General features: G+C 45.7%; 1 protein-coding gene across 3 annotated transcripts in view; it reads left to right on the top strand.

Moving 5' to 3' along the window:
- Positions 1-849: 849 nt before the first annotated feature.
- ACADSB (acyl-CoA dehydrogenase short/branched chain) overlaps positions 850-14442 on the top strand; it is a 31805-nt gene continuing 18212 nt past the window's right edge. Inside the window, exons 1-4 of one of the 3 annotated variants that reach the window (XM_053307287.1) lie at positions 850-1097; positions 4305-4464; positions 5344-5444; positions 12289-12495. In XM_053307287.1, coding sequence (XP_053163262.1) covers positions 1035-1097; positions 4305-4464; positions 5344-5444; positions 12289-12495 — 531 coding nt within the window. In that variant the 5' untranslated portion in view covers positions 850-1034. Of the gene's footprint in view, positions 1098-2101; positions 2160-2191; positions 2216-4304; positions 4465-5343; positions 5445-12288; positions 12496-14442 lie in introns of those variants that run through there. The other 2 variants (XM_053307289.1, XM_053307290.1) reach the window with 2 other exon arrangements.

The following is a 14442-nucleotide window of genomic DNA, read 5'->3' as shown; positions in this document are numbered from 1 at the left end:
CGGAGGAGGGGATCAGTAGGTTCCTCTAAGAGGACACAGTCTTCATGGGTTTGAAACAAGAATTGCGGTTCTCAATTGCAACTGGTACACGCCGTTGTTAGGCTTCCTGCATGTGCGAGGCGAGAGCGGGGGACGCGACGAATATTATATACCGTTTTTCAAAGTCCCCAGAGCGGTTTACACAGATATAAATTAAATGGCTCCCTGTCCCACAAGGGATCACAAACTAAAAAAGATACATAAGATATACACCAGCAATAGCCACAATGGAGGGATGCTTTGCTGGAGATGGAGGGCAAGAATTAATGTTTTTTTAAAAAATCAAAGGCTGCTTTGAAAAATAAATATCTTGTACACTAACAACGGGGAGCGTGGGGGGGAAGGATCGAGACAAAGAGAAGCTTTTTCCCCCCTTGACAGAGAGCGGATTTTTCTGGCAAGATTACAGGTCTGTAACATTACTTTGTACGGTATTTGGCCAGTTTGGAGAATGCTACGTGGACGGAGAAGGAGAAAGAACAGGGCGTTTGCAAAACGCTTATTCTTTACAAGCCTTATGTTGTAAACTAATCAAATTTTAGGCTCGTCCGAATGCCCTTTTCAACATTTCCACTTTCTTGTTCTTTTCTTTACCAAAATCTCAAACCCCTTTCTCTCTTCAAACAAACAAACAAACAAAACTCCAGCAGTATTCTATCTCCACAAGCAGTGAGAAAGTAGCCTTGTCCAAAACTACTTTTGGGGAATAAGGGGCACGCTCAAAGCGCTACAACGGAAGGAAATCTATTCCCGCAGCCTGTTTTGTTTTGTTTTTAGAGTGTTTACGTGTGCCACTCTTGCCCTTCAGTCGGAGGATACGAAGAGGAGCCGGAAGTGAGGACTGCGTGACGCGCTTGTTGTTTTTTTAAATCTCTTTTGACTTTCTCTAGCAAGGCTGGGTTTACTTCCTCTAGCTGCACGCAGCGGCTGAGGGGGCGGGGCGAGGCGAGACTACTTGCCATTGGTATTTTGCTGGAGTGAATTGCGGCCAGGCAATGAGAACTACAGCCATGGCGGTAGCTGGTGTGCTGTCGATGCTCAGGCGCTGTAGTGGAAAGGTGAGCAATGTTATCTCTGGCTTCCAGGCTCAACTCTGGGGTCTGTTTTCAAATTCTGTACTAAATCATGAGAATGGTTGCTTTTTCTGGCAGGGTGTTTGTGCCTTCGATTTGATGGCAGAGCCTCAACAGGTGGAGCGTGACCAAGCACAGAGAGTCAGAGATGGTGAAAGGCTCACCTTGTGGATTTTAGAAGGAAACAAATCAATACAGAATTCTTTTCGTGCTGAAAAAATTCAAGCACAGAAAAGGTGACGGCCCCTCTTGAAAGAGAGAGACAGCTGCAGAATGCTGGCTCCCCGCCCCATGTTTAGCTTTCGTGTATATTGGGATTCAGGGGGCTTCAGCTTCCATTAGGAAACACGATTTCCCGATTATCTTCACCATTTCTTGCCTTAGAAATTAACATTTGGTTAAGATGGATGAGAAGCCATGGGGTAGTCTCTTTTCATCCTGTGCCATTCTTTCCCTGAGGTCAGAATCTGTGGGGCACAGAAAGCCTATGCTAAATCTGTATATGATCCTACTGTACATCAGGTTAAGAAAGGTCATTAATTGAAGACATATTGGCCCTTTCACATTCTTAAAGTTCTTTGCAGTGTGAGTTTTCATAGGTAAAGGTAAAGCATGCCGTCAAGTCGGTGTTGACTCCTGGCACCTGCAGAGCCCTGTGGCTGTCTTTGGTAGAATACAGGAGGGGTTTACCATTGCCTCCTCCCATGGAGTATGAGATGATGCCTTTCAGCACCTTCCTATATCTTTGCTGCCTGATATAGGTGTTCCCCATAGTCTGGGAAACCTGCCAGCGGGGATTCAAACTGGTAACCTCTGGTTTGCTAGTCAAGTCATTTCCCCGCTGTGCCATTAGGTAGCTCAGTCATACGAATGCATCACTTACAGTAAATGGAGAACACATTGAGGAGAAGAGAGAGCAAGAATTCTGTGAGCCATTGTTGCAACATAATATGGAACCCTGGCCATACGTAGCCATTAGAAGGCTACTTTATTCCATGTCATATCATTGGGCTCCCCCAGTGTTGTCTAAAGTAAAGTGTGTGACAAGTCAGTTTCAACTCCTGGCGACCACAGAGGGGTTTACCATTGCCATCTCCCGCGCAGTATGAGATGATGCCTTTCAGCATCTTCCTATATTGCTGCTGCTCAATATAGGTGTACCAGCAGGAATTTGAACCGGCAACCTCTGGCTTGGTAGTCAAGCATTTCCCCACTGTTGTCTGCTGAGACAATATTACTGTTCCCATCAACTGAGTAGCAGCAGCTCTCCAGGGTTTCAGACAGGAGCCTACCACCCGTGCTTGGAGATTGAAACTGAGACTCCCTGCATGTAGTGCATGTGCTTTACTGCTGAGCTATGATTGTTGCTGGTTGATTGTCTTTTTTAAAAAAAATTTGTTTACTCCAGAACAGGGACCAATGACCTTCCAGCATTATGGCCATTAATAATTGTGTGGGGAGGGATTTTGGCAGTCTTAGCTTCTCACCTTACAGTGTTTTGAAAGGCTGCATGAGCTGAAATTCCTATCTGCACAACTGTTAAAGATGTAGGCGCTGTCACTTTGAAAGGCTGGCCTTCTCTTCTTCAAAACATTGTAGACCTATAGAACATAATGGAGCTCCACTGAACTCTAAAGAAGAGATTCTGTGGATTTGAAACATTCATCGTTTTTTCTATGCTATCTCCGAAAAGAGCCCATCTTAATGTGTGAATCTTCTCTGTATTTTAAAATGTTCTTGACTATGGCACATCATAAATTTTATAGTGGAACATAACTTAACCCTTAAGAAGTTGTCTCTTAAATGCAGAGCATTCTCAGCCCAGTTCTTACCTGCCAGAAAGAATCCTCTCTAATAAAAGTCTTGGTGTCCGGACAGACACCAAGGCGTGCGTTCGTGCCTCCCTGGGCTGTTCTGGGCATGCGCGAAGCCCAGGGCAAGGGAGACACGACCGCCAGCACCCGGCGGCCATCTTGGGAGGCCAGAAGCAGCCGCCCCGTAGAAGCCGGGTATGCGGCGGAGGGGAGCACTGACCAAGGCAGCGGCTCGGCCATTAGCTGCGGCGTGGCTGAGACGAGGCACCCAGATGCGGCCGCCCAGAAGAAGCTGGGAAGAGGCGGCGAGGGAAACGGCGGAGCCAGAAGCGGCCGTCCCGAAGACAGGAAAGAGGCGGTGGGGGAAATGGCGGGGCCAGAAGCGCCCGCCGCGAACACAGGAAAGAGGTGGCGGGGAAAGAGGCAGCGGGGGAAGCCGGCCGAGGTGGTGGCGGAGCCACCGCCGAGGCCTGGCGTCGCCGCTAAAGCCGGGCGGGGGGGAAACTTGGGGGCCCTTGCCCAGCCGGGGAGACAGGCCGCAGCATGGGGAGACAGGCCGCGGCATGGGGAGACCGGCCGAGGGCGGTGGGAGGGGGAATGGCGGCGGGGGCCCGGAGCACTTACTACCTGCAGCCTAACTGCATACAGTTAGGCATGCCTGAGCTCATTGAAATAAGTTGTGTGTAACTCTGCATAAATAAGGCTGTTAGTCTGCCATCTGACACACACTTATTTTATGGTTATTGCATTTATATAGTGCCTTCATTATAGTGCTTTCCAGAGTTTTTTCTAAAAAAGACAGGTACCCACCCTGATACACATGTGTGAATGAAGCATCATAGATCTTATGCAAAGATAGAACGTCAAGTGTCATTGTACATTACCTCAGATGTAATGCTTTTCAGTCTGTTCATACATTTGGCTGGGAGTAACCAAGTAATATATATGCATTGTGAACTTTGCAGCTAGATTCAGTGTTGTTTATTGAATAAACATATACCCCACCTCTCCAAATACTGTTCAAAGTGACTTATAGAATAGATATAATAACATAAAGATAACATCACAGCAGCAGATGAAAACAATCTGGGTTATTATATATTGGAGCTAGTCTTTGTGCTGTTTACAATCACAGTGGGTGCATCTGGTAGGCACTATTATTGGCATTGTTTTCACCTCCATCTTTTCCTTCGTCAGCACCCCATGTCATAACACCTTTCCATCCTCACAGATCAGTTCTTGTGATGAAGTGTTTGTTTACCATATTTAACTCATTCTGCTCTGAACTACCCTCTCTGGAGACCATATGTAATTCCAACTCAGCTTGATTTCTTGAGTATGATTCCTCTCCCTCACTTAAAATGTTATTTGTCCACAGTTAAGATGGAATATGCCTCCATATATAAACTTGCGGATGAGTCAGCCCTGTGTCTTTAAATCTTCCAAATCAGAAGCTTTACTAAATTTAACCAAGGATGGGATAACATGCGCTCCACTTCAGACATTTACCGAAGAAGAGATGATGCTTAAGGAAATGGGTAACGTATCTGTTAGGGAGAGCGAACACTATTCTACCCTTTTGAATGTCATCACTGTAGGCTTTACTCATTTTTTTCAACAAGGCTTGTGTAGGAGCATCCTTCATAATATTGTGCTGCTTATTTTACTGAGTTTTTATTCACAGTTAACTTCTTGAAACTATTTTAAATGTTGAAGCACATTTCCAGTTATATTCTGGGGTGGGGTGGGTGGGCAGTGTTCCCTCTAACAGGGATTTCCAGACGTTATTGGATACAACTCCCAGAATCCCCTGCTGCAATGACTTTTGCTTGGGGATTATTCTATTATTATTATTTTATTTATTTACATTTATATCCCGCTCTTCCTCCAAGGAGCCCAGAGCGGTGTACTACATACTTGAGTTTCTCTTTCACAACAACCCTGTGAAGTAGGTTAGGCTGAGAGAGAAGTGACTGGCCCAGAGTCACCCAACAAGTATGGCTGAATGGGGATTTGAACTCGGGGTAGTTTTAGAAATTAAGAAGTCCTATTCCTCCCTGCTCCTCTATTAAAAGAAGCCCCAATTGTTGGAAGTTTGGTTCTAAAACCGCTGCCATTTCTGTGCCATCCCAAATTCACCCAGCTAGTATTATGGCTGAATGGGGATTATGTGAGTTGTAGTCAGCAACATCTGGGAATCCCTGTTAGAGTGAATACTGGCAGTGGGGATCAGTAGTGTTCTCCTTCTGTGTATACAGGCTCTTCTGAAAAGAAAACGTAATTCAAAAGATTAAGGCCTAAATTTAGCCACAAGTGCTATTGACCTATATTTCTGCAGCCTACATCCATTCACTTTCTGACTCTACTGTATCTTGAGGTTAATAACTAGATTGATTTATGTCTTTTCTTCTTTATAGTAAAAAAGTTTGCTCAAGAAAGAGTTGCACCACTGGTACAAAAAATGGATGAAGATGCAAAGTTGGACGATTCTGTACTACAAGGCCTATTTGAGCAAGGGGTTTGTGTGTGTCTTTTGTGCATATTAAGACTGAAATATGTATATCTTATCATTGTACATTGACTGTGGTGTGGAGATACTGTGAGGCAATTCACACAAGCAGCAGAAACCGGGCTAAGGGAGCCCAGCCCGGTTTCTGCTGCTCGTGTGCAGCAATGGGAGCCGTGTGGCTCCTGGCAGCAAGCCCACCTAAATAACCTCATTTAAGGGGGAGGGCAACAGAGTGAATGCTCGGTTAACCCCATTTGGGGGGTTGTGTGTACGCCGTGGCTGCTTGTAGCCATGGCAGACACACTCGGGGAGGGGGGACCCCAGGAATGCACCGTGCACTCATGTGGTGCATTACTGGGGCTCCAGGGGGTGGGAAGCCGTGTGCCCCTTTGCCTGGCCCCCAAGAGCTGCCGGACGAGCCACGGCTGGGCACAGGAGCAGCTGAGCGAAGCTGCCGTTCGTCTGGAGGGGTGATCCGCCCGCCCAGCAACAAGCTAGTGGTCGTCTGCAGGGAGAGCGGATCAAACCCGCTCTCCCCGCAAACATCCTTGCTCGTGTGAAGAGCCTTTGGCTTTTCTGTTATCAAAAGGTGCTTGAAGACCATAAATCTATTTTATGACATTATACTATTAAAAAGATAGGGTGAGAGGAATGGCCCCGGGCCCCAAACATCCCTGCCTGGGCATCCAAATTGTGGATCAGTATTTGAAATGATCAGATTGATCCTTTTTATTCAAGGCAGTAAAAATAACCGGTTAAAATATAACCTCAGGATCAAGAGATTCAGTATTTTGGGTTATTTATTTATTTAATCAAATTTTTAAACTACCCCAAACTTCCGTCTCTGGGCAGTTTACAACAACATAAAGTGAATTAAGACAAAAAGAAAAACCTTAAAACAATTCAAAACCACTGTCAAGTTAAAAAGCTTGGGTGGAAAAATGGGGTCTAAGGACTTTTTAAAAGTTGTCAGAGATGGGGAAGCTTTTATTTCAACAGGGAGTGCCTTCCAGAGTTTTAGGGCAGCAACAGAGAAGGCCTGTCCCTGTGTAGCTACCAGACAGGCTGGTGGCAACTGCAGACCGACCTCTCCAGATGATCTCAAGGGGTCATGGGGCTCATGGCAAAGGACATTCTCTTATATACCCAGGGCCTGAGCTGTTTTAGGCTTTATGGGTTATAACCAGCACCTTGAATTTTGCCCTTAAAACCTATTAGTAGCTGGTGTAGTCCTTTCAGTATAGGAGTAGTATGGTCTCTCCAAGAAGACCCAGACACCACCCTGGCTGCTGCATTCAGTTCCAACTGCAGTTTCTGGATGGTGTACAAAGGAAGCCCCTCATAGAGCACATTGCAGTAGTCAAGTCTGGAGGTTACCAGCATATGTACTACTGTTCTAAGGTTGTTTATCTCAAGAAATGGACACCGCTGTTGTAGTAGCTGAAGCTGATAGAAAGCACTTTTTGCCACTGCCTCAGCTTGAGACACCAGGAAGAGGTTTCGATCCAGAAGCACTCCCAGACTGTGTACCTGTTCCTTCTGGGGAAGTGTGACCCATCCAGAATTGGCAGATCAAAATTGTCTCCCACATTCCAACTCCACACAATAAGTATTTCTATCTACCTCCTGCCAGGCATTTAAGGAGGTGATGCCTTCACCTGATGATGTTGGCATGCAGAAGTAGATTTAGGGTCATCAGCATACTAATAACATCTTGCACCAAATCTCTTGATGATCTCTCCCAGCAGTTTCATGTAGATGTTGAAAAACATTGGAGACAGTATGGAACCCTGAGGGACTCCATATAGAAGTCTCCAAGTGACACCATCTGTAACTTGCCCTAGAGGTAGGAGTGGAACCACTGCAAAGCAGTGCCTCCCAACCCCTTAGATGCTCCAGAAGGATACCATGTGAGGTCAATAGTATTGAAAGCGACCAAGATATCCAAAAGGACCAACAGAGTCGCACTCGCTTTGTCAGTTCCTCATTGGAGATCATTCATCAGGTCAACCAAGGCAGGTCCACCCCATCGTGTACCCGAAAATCAGTTTGAAATGGGTATAGATATTCAGTCTCCTCCAAGACTGCCTGGAGCTGGAACTAGGGATAATAATGATAATAATTTGATTTCTATACCGCCCTTCCAAAAATGGCTCAGGGAGGTTTACACAGAGAAATAACAAACAAATAAGATGGATCCTTGTCCCCAAAGGGCTCACATTCTAAAAAGAAACATAAGATAGACACTAGCAACAGTCACTGGAAGTACTGTGCTGGGCGTGGATAGGGCCAGTTACTCTCCCCCTGCTAAATAAAGAGAGTCACCACGGTAAAAGGTTCCTATTTGCCCAGTTTTATGTACCTCCAAACAGGTTCGAGAACTGGGCAGCAGAAAGGCGGGAGAGTCACACTTTAAGGGTGGGGGAGGTCAATAGTACTTTCCCTCCACCGGCACCTGGTATTTCTCAAGCCCTACAGGGCATCAGCATACTTCCCTCTTGCCCCATTCACTCTTCTACTGGAAGTGGCTGTCGCATGTGTGCCCAGCGGGTGTGCGGGCGCTTGTGACGTGTGTGTGCTCGTGCCCACCAGGAGCACACGCGCCAGCTATTTCTGGTCAAAGAGTGAACGGGGCAGCAGGGAAGTATGCTGCCGCCCCATTGACTTGAGGGCTTGAGAAATACCGGGCGGCTGTGGGGGGAAAGCCGAGGGAGGGGTAGGTGCACCCTCCCCCACCCTCAAAGCCCCCCCACCGCCGCCATTGAGCCACCTGGCGTGATTCCTTGCACATCAGTAGCTGGAACCCCTCTCAATTACGTTGCCCAACCACGTAGACCAGTTTGGAGACAGGCCATAACTCTTCGGGATCCAATGCAGGCTTCTTCAGAAGATGTCTAATGATTGCCTTCTTAACACATGAAGAGATCCTGCCCTGCCTCAAAGAAGCATTTATAATACCTATTAGGCCTTCTACAACAACCCACCTGCCAGATAGTATAAGCCATGTTGAATACCCATTCAACCATGAACTCACTGGGTGACTCTGGCCCAGTCATTTATCTCTCAGCCTAACCTACCTCACAGGGTTGTTGTGTGGATAAAAATAGCCATGCACACTGCTCTGAGCTCCTCAGAGGAAGAGCGGGATATAAATAAATAACTTGACCCATGCTGGGTCAAGAGAACAGGTGGTAGGCCTCACCATTCCAAGCAGCTTATCCACATCCTCAGGAGTCACAAACTGAAACTGATCCAACCTAACTACATAGGAGGAGTTGCTCAACACCTTCACATCAGACACTGCAATAATTGTGAGGTCTGAGTCTAAATCAGCCCGAATACGAGATTTTTTTATCCACAAATAACTTATTTAAAATGTCACAGTGGATAATTGATGGTACCAATTTCTGATTCAAGGGAGGAGGGTAATGTACTAGCCCTCTCACAACCTTGAACAATTCCACTGGACATGAGCTTGCAGGTGCAATATGGGCAGAAAAGAATAATTCTTTGCTGCACATATTATCTGAACATAGATCTGCAAATGTGCTCTATGATGTAATCTGTCAGATTCTAGTTGAATCTTTCTCCACTTGCACTCCAATTGTCTTCCTTGCTGCTTCAACTCCTGAAGTTCTTCTTTATACCAAGGAGCCAGTTTTGAAGCGGGTTGGCAAAGACTCTTAGGAGCAATCATGTCTACTGTCCTGGTGAATTTGTGTTCTGATTCTCCAAAAAGGCATCAACAGGTTCACCAGCAGAGCCAACACTAAATCCTTCCAAGGCTTCTTGGAATCCTATTGGATCCAATAACTTTCTCGGGCAGACCATCCTAATAGGCCCTTCACTCCTGCAGAAGTTGGGCATGATTGTGAGTCCAGTCTTAACCAGATGGTGATCTGTCCATAACAGTGGGGAAACCACAGGAGTCCCCTCTCATAGAACACCACCCTGATTAGAGTAAAAGACCAGATCAAGCGTGTGACAAGCAACGTGCGTGAGACTCAAGACCACTTGAGATGCGCCCATAGTTTTCATGGTCACTATGAACTCCTGAACCGCCCTGGACAAATTGGTCCCAAAGTTAACATTGAAGTCCCCTACAACCAGAAGCCGGAGAGACTCCAATGCCAAGTCTGAGAGCATGTCTGTCAGCTCAGAGACTCTGTTGGGTAGCAGGATGATTGGTACACCAGCAGAAGTCCCAATCTATCCCTGCTCCCCAAACTTAAGTACATACATTCGATATGGCCAGGCAATTCATCAGGGAACCTGGTAAATGAGATATTATTCTTATAGACCACAGCCACTCTACCTCCCCACCCACGTCCCCTCACATGCTCCTCAACAGAGTACCCTTGTGGCAGAAGCTGGGGCCAGACTGGGCCACTAGCCACCCCCAACCAAACCTCTGTGATACATACCAGGTCGGCCCATTAATCCATAATCAGATAATGGATTATTTCTGCTCTCTTCTGGATCAACCTTGCATTACAAAGGAGCAAGGTGAGGCTCTCTGGGTATTTTTGACCTCCCCAAGGTCAAAGAGCTGGCAGGTCAGCTGGAAGGGGAAACATATGTTAAATTTCTGATTTCCCTTCCCCTGTAACAGCCTTCTGACCTGCCAACATTACTTTTTCTATCCGCCACCACCAGAATATTACATTGATATATGATACAGAGGCTGACATACTGAGCAAGGTTTCACACGTGATGGACTGGAATGTTTGTGTAGTCATGCAAAAGCATCATTGTGCAAGTGCAAAAGTTGCACAAACTGAGTTGCACAACAGTGCAGCCATCAAGTATATATTTTGAAAAGTTTGTGGATGTATTTGTGTGACTGAAACTCATACTGCCCGATTACTTACAGATACCAAATTTTTGCATACACAATCTTGCCTAATACCACTGAAATTAGCTGAATGAGCTAGGTTTTACACCAGAAACCATGCTGGGGAAAGTTTGATTGATTGTATTTTAAAGAAGAAATTCTGAATTTAATCATCAGATTTAACCTGATTGTTCTGAACAGATTTTTTAACACATAATAATCAGATCAATAATTCAAAAATGACATCATGCCCAAGAGAAGCAGAAGATTTTTCTCAGATTCAAATTTACCATATACAATGGTAAATTATTCAATACTATGAAGCTGTTCTCATGAGCAGCCAAGCCTGGGATAGGCTGCCAATGAGAACCTCCAGGATCTATGTGGAACCTGGCGGTGCTGCATCACTAAACCCAGTGCCTAAGCCTGGCTCTTAGCCGAGGTTAAAGGTCCAAACACACGCTTAACCCGGCTCCCACGATCGTGTGTCATCGTGAGCCACTTACAGCTTGTGCTGACACAGAAACGGGCACCTAGAGCACCCGTCCCGGGGGTGGGTGGGGGAATCCTCCAGTGCTCTGTGCACTGTGGGATTCCCGGAGGCTGGGACAACAAATCTCGGGCTCTGTTTACCTGTGCGGCTCCTGGCAGCACTGGTCATGTGGGTATGTGGCTTGCAAACTGCAGGGGCTCAGAGCGGTTGTCTGGGGAAAGGTAGGTCGAACCCTGCCCTCCCACCCCGGCACGCCCATCCCATCATGCGGTCGTGTGAATATGGCCCCAATGAATAATGTCTGAAGTTGACATCCTCCATATTTTAAACTGTTCTTTTATTTCCTTTGTGCAAGCACATTAATTTAAAAAATGCTGTAACCTATATATTTTTCCATCTATTATCTATTTTGAGGAGTTTGTGGATTTGTTTGTTCAAAATAAATACTTCCCGATTACTTACAGATACCTAATATTGAGGCGATTCTCATGATCGCCAAAAAGCGGGCTAAGGGAGCCTAGCCCGCTTTCTGGTGACCGTGAGAACCACCAGGCTTGCAGGCGAGCCTGGTTGTTCTCAAGCGGGTCACCCGCTTAAATAACCCTCCCCTAAGCCCAGGTTAGCGGAGCAAGCACTCCACTAACCTGGGCTCTACGATCATGTGTTGCCACGGCATGGCTCCACAGCGCACAAGTAGAACCCCATCCGGGAGGCTAAAAAACCAGGTCTCTCCAGCATGCCCTGTGCGCTCACACAGGGCATGTTGGAACTTATGGGGGATGCGCATCCCCCGATCTCCCTGGTCTCCGATCCCCCCAACCCCCGCTGGCTCCATTACGGAGCCAGCAGTCATGTGGGCAGCCGGTTCGGCTGCCCAGAGCAGACTGACTGCTCCTCTGCGGGGAGAGCAGGCTAAGCCTGCTGTCCCTGCAAACCCCATTTCAGTGGTTCCCACTGATTGTGGGAACTGCCTCATTGTATAAACAATCCTACCACTTAAAGTAGCTGGTTGCACTACTTTTTACACTGGAATATGCTGGGAGAAAGCTGTAAATAACTTCATAAACTCAAAATGACTTTGCCTGGTCAATGACAGGCTTCACGTATTAGTTCTATGTATAATGCAGTGTTGTACAACGCAATTTGTGCAATGTGTACTCTTGCACGACTGTGGAAATGCTATATTCCACCACATGCATAATGTTGTTCAGTGTGCCAGCCAAAGAGAAGCAAGACGGGGGCTCAGATGAACATTCTGCTCCTAGGCCTCTCAGGCTTAAAAGGGCCCTGCATGGAATGTATAGCATGGACACTGATAGCTCAGTTCTGCTCATATTTACCTGGAGATCCCACTGAGTTCAATGAGACTAGCTTCCAGGGAAGTATGGTTAGTATTGGGGAGGTAACCTGGAAGATGCTTTTGAAATCAAAGCTTCTAACTGAATTTTTAGGATTGGGTTATAAGTTGCAATTCATAAGGGTTCCCCCGTGCCCACCCCCACCAACAATAATTCTCTCCTTCACAGTTGATGAGTATTGAGGTTGATTCAGAATATGGAGGAAATGAGTCTTCCTTTTTTTCCACCATCCTGGTGACCGAAGAGTTGGCCAAAGTTGATCCGTCTGTAGCACTTGTGTGCGAACTCCAGAATACGCTTACCAATAAACTGTTCACAACATATGGCACAGAAGAACAAAAGAGAACCTATTTGCCTAGGCTAACAAAAGATCTGGTGAGTGAAGCATACTGTACTCTTAACTAAATTGAAATATAGATTTACACAATTCTGCAAAATGATCAACTTGTTAAAGAATTAAGAGCCCAATAATCCTCAATACTGAGGTACTTGTGTTTTGGCACATTTGTGTCTCAATGAGCCCAGTAGAACTTGGCATTATTTGGATATTTTGCTTTAACTGGGGTGTATATTATGCCATTATTACTTTCTTAGATACTTCATAATCCAAAGCACTTAATCCAAAACATCTGGAGTTAAGTTTTTTTCTAATTCCATTAAAATCAACAGAACCCAACTGGTTTAAATCAAATAACTGATGCTATGCCCTTTCATGCTGGTAAAGACATTTGTGTATGTCCTCCCTTCTTGTCAGTGCTGCTGTTGCACCAACAGTTCCCCTTGCCCTCCTTAGTAATCCTGCTTGAAGGAAGATGTTTGTCATTCTTTAGAATGAGTGAGGGTTAGGGTTAGAATAAAGAATATAGTTTAATTTTTGTGATAGGTATTTTTACTGCAGAACACAATGGGTGTTTACCTATGTGGAAGGGTTGGTTCTCCTCTCTCTGTCCGGCTGGTTCCCTGGGAGGCTCAAAATTCTATATGGATGCCTAGATTTAGATTCTTGTGGCTAGTTAATTACATATATTGTACTCCTTATATTAATATTGTACTCCTTATATTAAATATCACTACTCTTGTATCTTTCTTATGATTGGGGTGTTTTTTTTCTTGAATGGATAAGATCTTGTTTGTAAACTTGTATTTTTGTCGAAATCTCAGTGATATAACATTTCTGTTTTTACTTATATTACTAATAAAAGCATTTTTTAAAAAAATAGAGTGAGGGAGTTCTCTTTACATTAAATTATATGAGAACTTTAACCATGATAAAAGCCCAGTAAGAAGATGCAATACGTTTTGGTTAGATGGTTCTGGTTTGGTTGGAAAACAAAGGAAATCGGTTAATTAGAGTGGCATAAAAAGGTTTGTCAGATTAGCCTGCACAAACATTGTAGATTGGACAATTAGTCTTGCTATCTATCTATCTATCTATCTATCTATCTATCACATTTTTTTACTGCCCAAAATGCGAGTTCTCTCTATTTAAGTAATAGCAGTTCACAGTGAGTGAGTGCTCCCTTCACTCACCAGTCCTTCTGCCTATTTCTGTGTTGTAAGTGTTGGGTGGAGAATATTGGGACCCCTATGCCACCCAGTACTGTCAAGCCGACTTCAAATGTTGGTTATGAATGTCAGGTTAACAGAGCGGTTAACCCCATTCTCCACTCGACCTTTATGGCTTTAGTCGACACGGAAATGGGCGGAGGTACTGGCGAGCAATGGGAATGTGCACGGTTTGGTGGTGGGAGGTTACCTTTTAAGGAGCAGGGAGGGTGCCCTCCCCCCCCACCGCGATTCCCCTGCCAGTGCTGTTGCTAAAACCAGTGCCGTGGGACTACTGTGTACCTCCTTGCAGCCCCGTTCAGTGGCGTACCGGAAGTGGCTGGTGCGTGATGCACATTGGGCACTTCCAGGATGCCGCTGAACAGGGCTGTAAGGAGGTACGCAGCAGTCCTGCGGTACCAGTTTTGGCGGCAGCACCAGCAGGGAAAATGTAGTGGCGGCGGGGGGTGGTTAAGGGTATCTTCCCTGCTCCTTAAAGGTAACCGCCTTCCCAACCACCGGACCGGTTCGTGCACACCCCTAATGAGTAATGGGAGCATGTGCTCGCTGGGAACCACCACTTACTTCCTACTTACTTTCAGTGGGTCATCTGAACCTGCTATCCAGTGTGGCAGGCTGCATGATCTTCTGTTTAACGCTATAATGTATATGGTTGGATGAAAAGTCAAGATCAGAATATTAGGAACTATCAGAAGTCTTACCATTTACATGTATACAGTAACAACTTTTGTGTGAATCAGAATATACAATGACTGT

This window comes from Hemicordylus capensis, chromosome 3 (assembly GCF_027244095.1).
Source record: "Hemicordylus capensis ecotype Gifberg chromosome 3, rHemCap1.1.pri, whole genome shotgun sequence".
NCBI lineage: Eukaryota > Metazoa > Chordata > Lepidosauria > Squamata > Cordylidae > Hemicordylus > Hemicordylus capensis.
The sequence above is the reverse complement of the archived record's forward strand: the minus strand, read 5'-3'. Positions and strand labels throughout refer to the sequence as shown.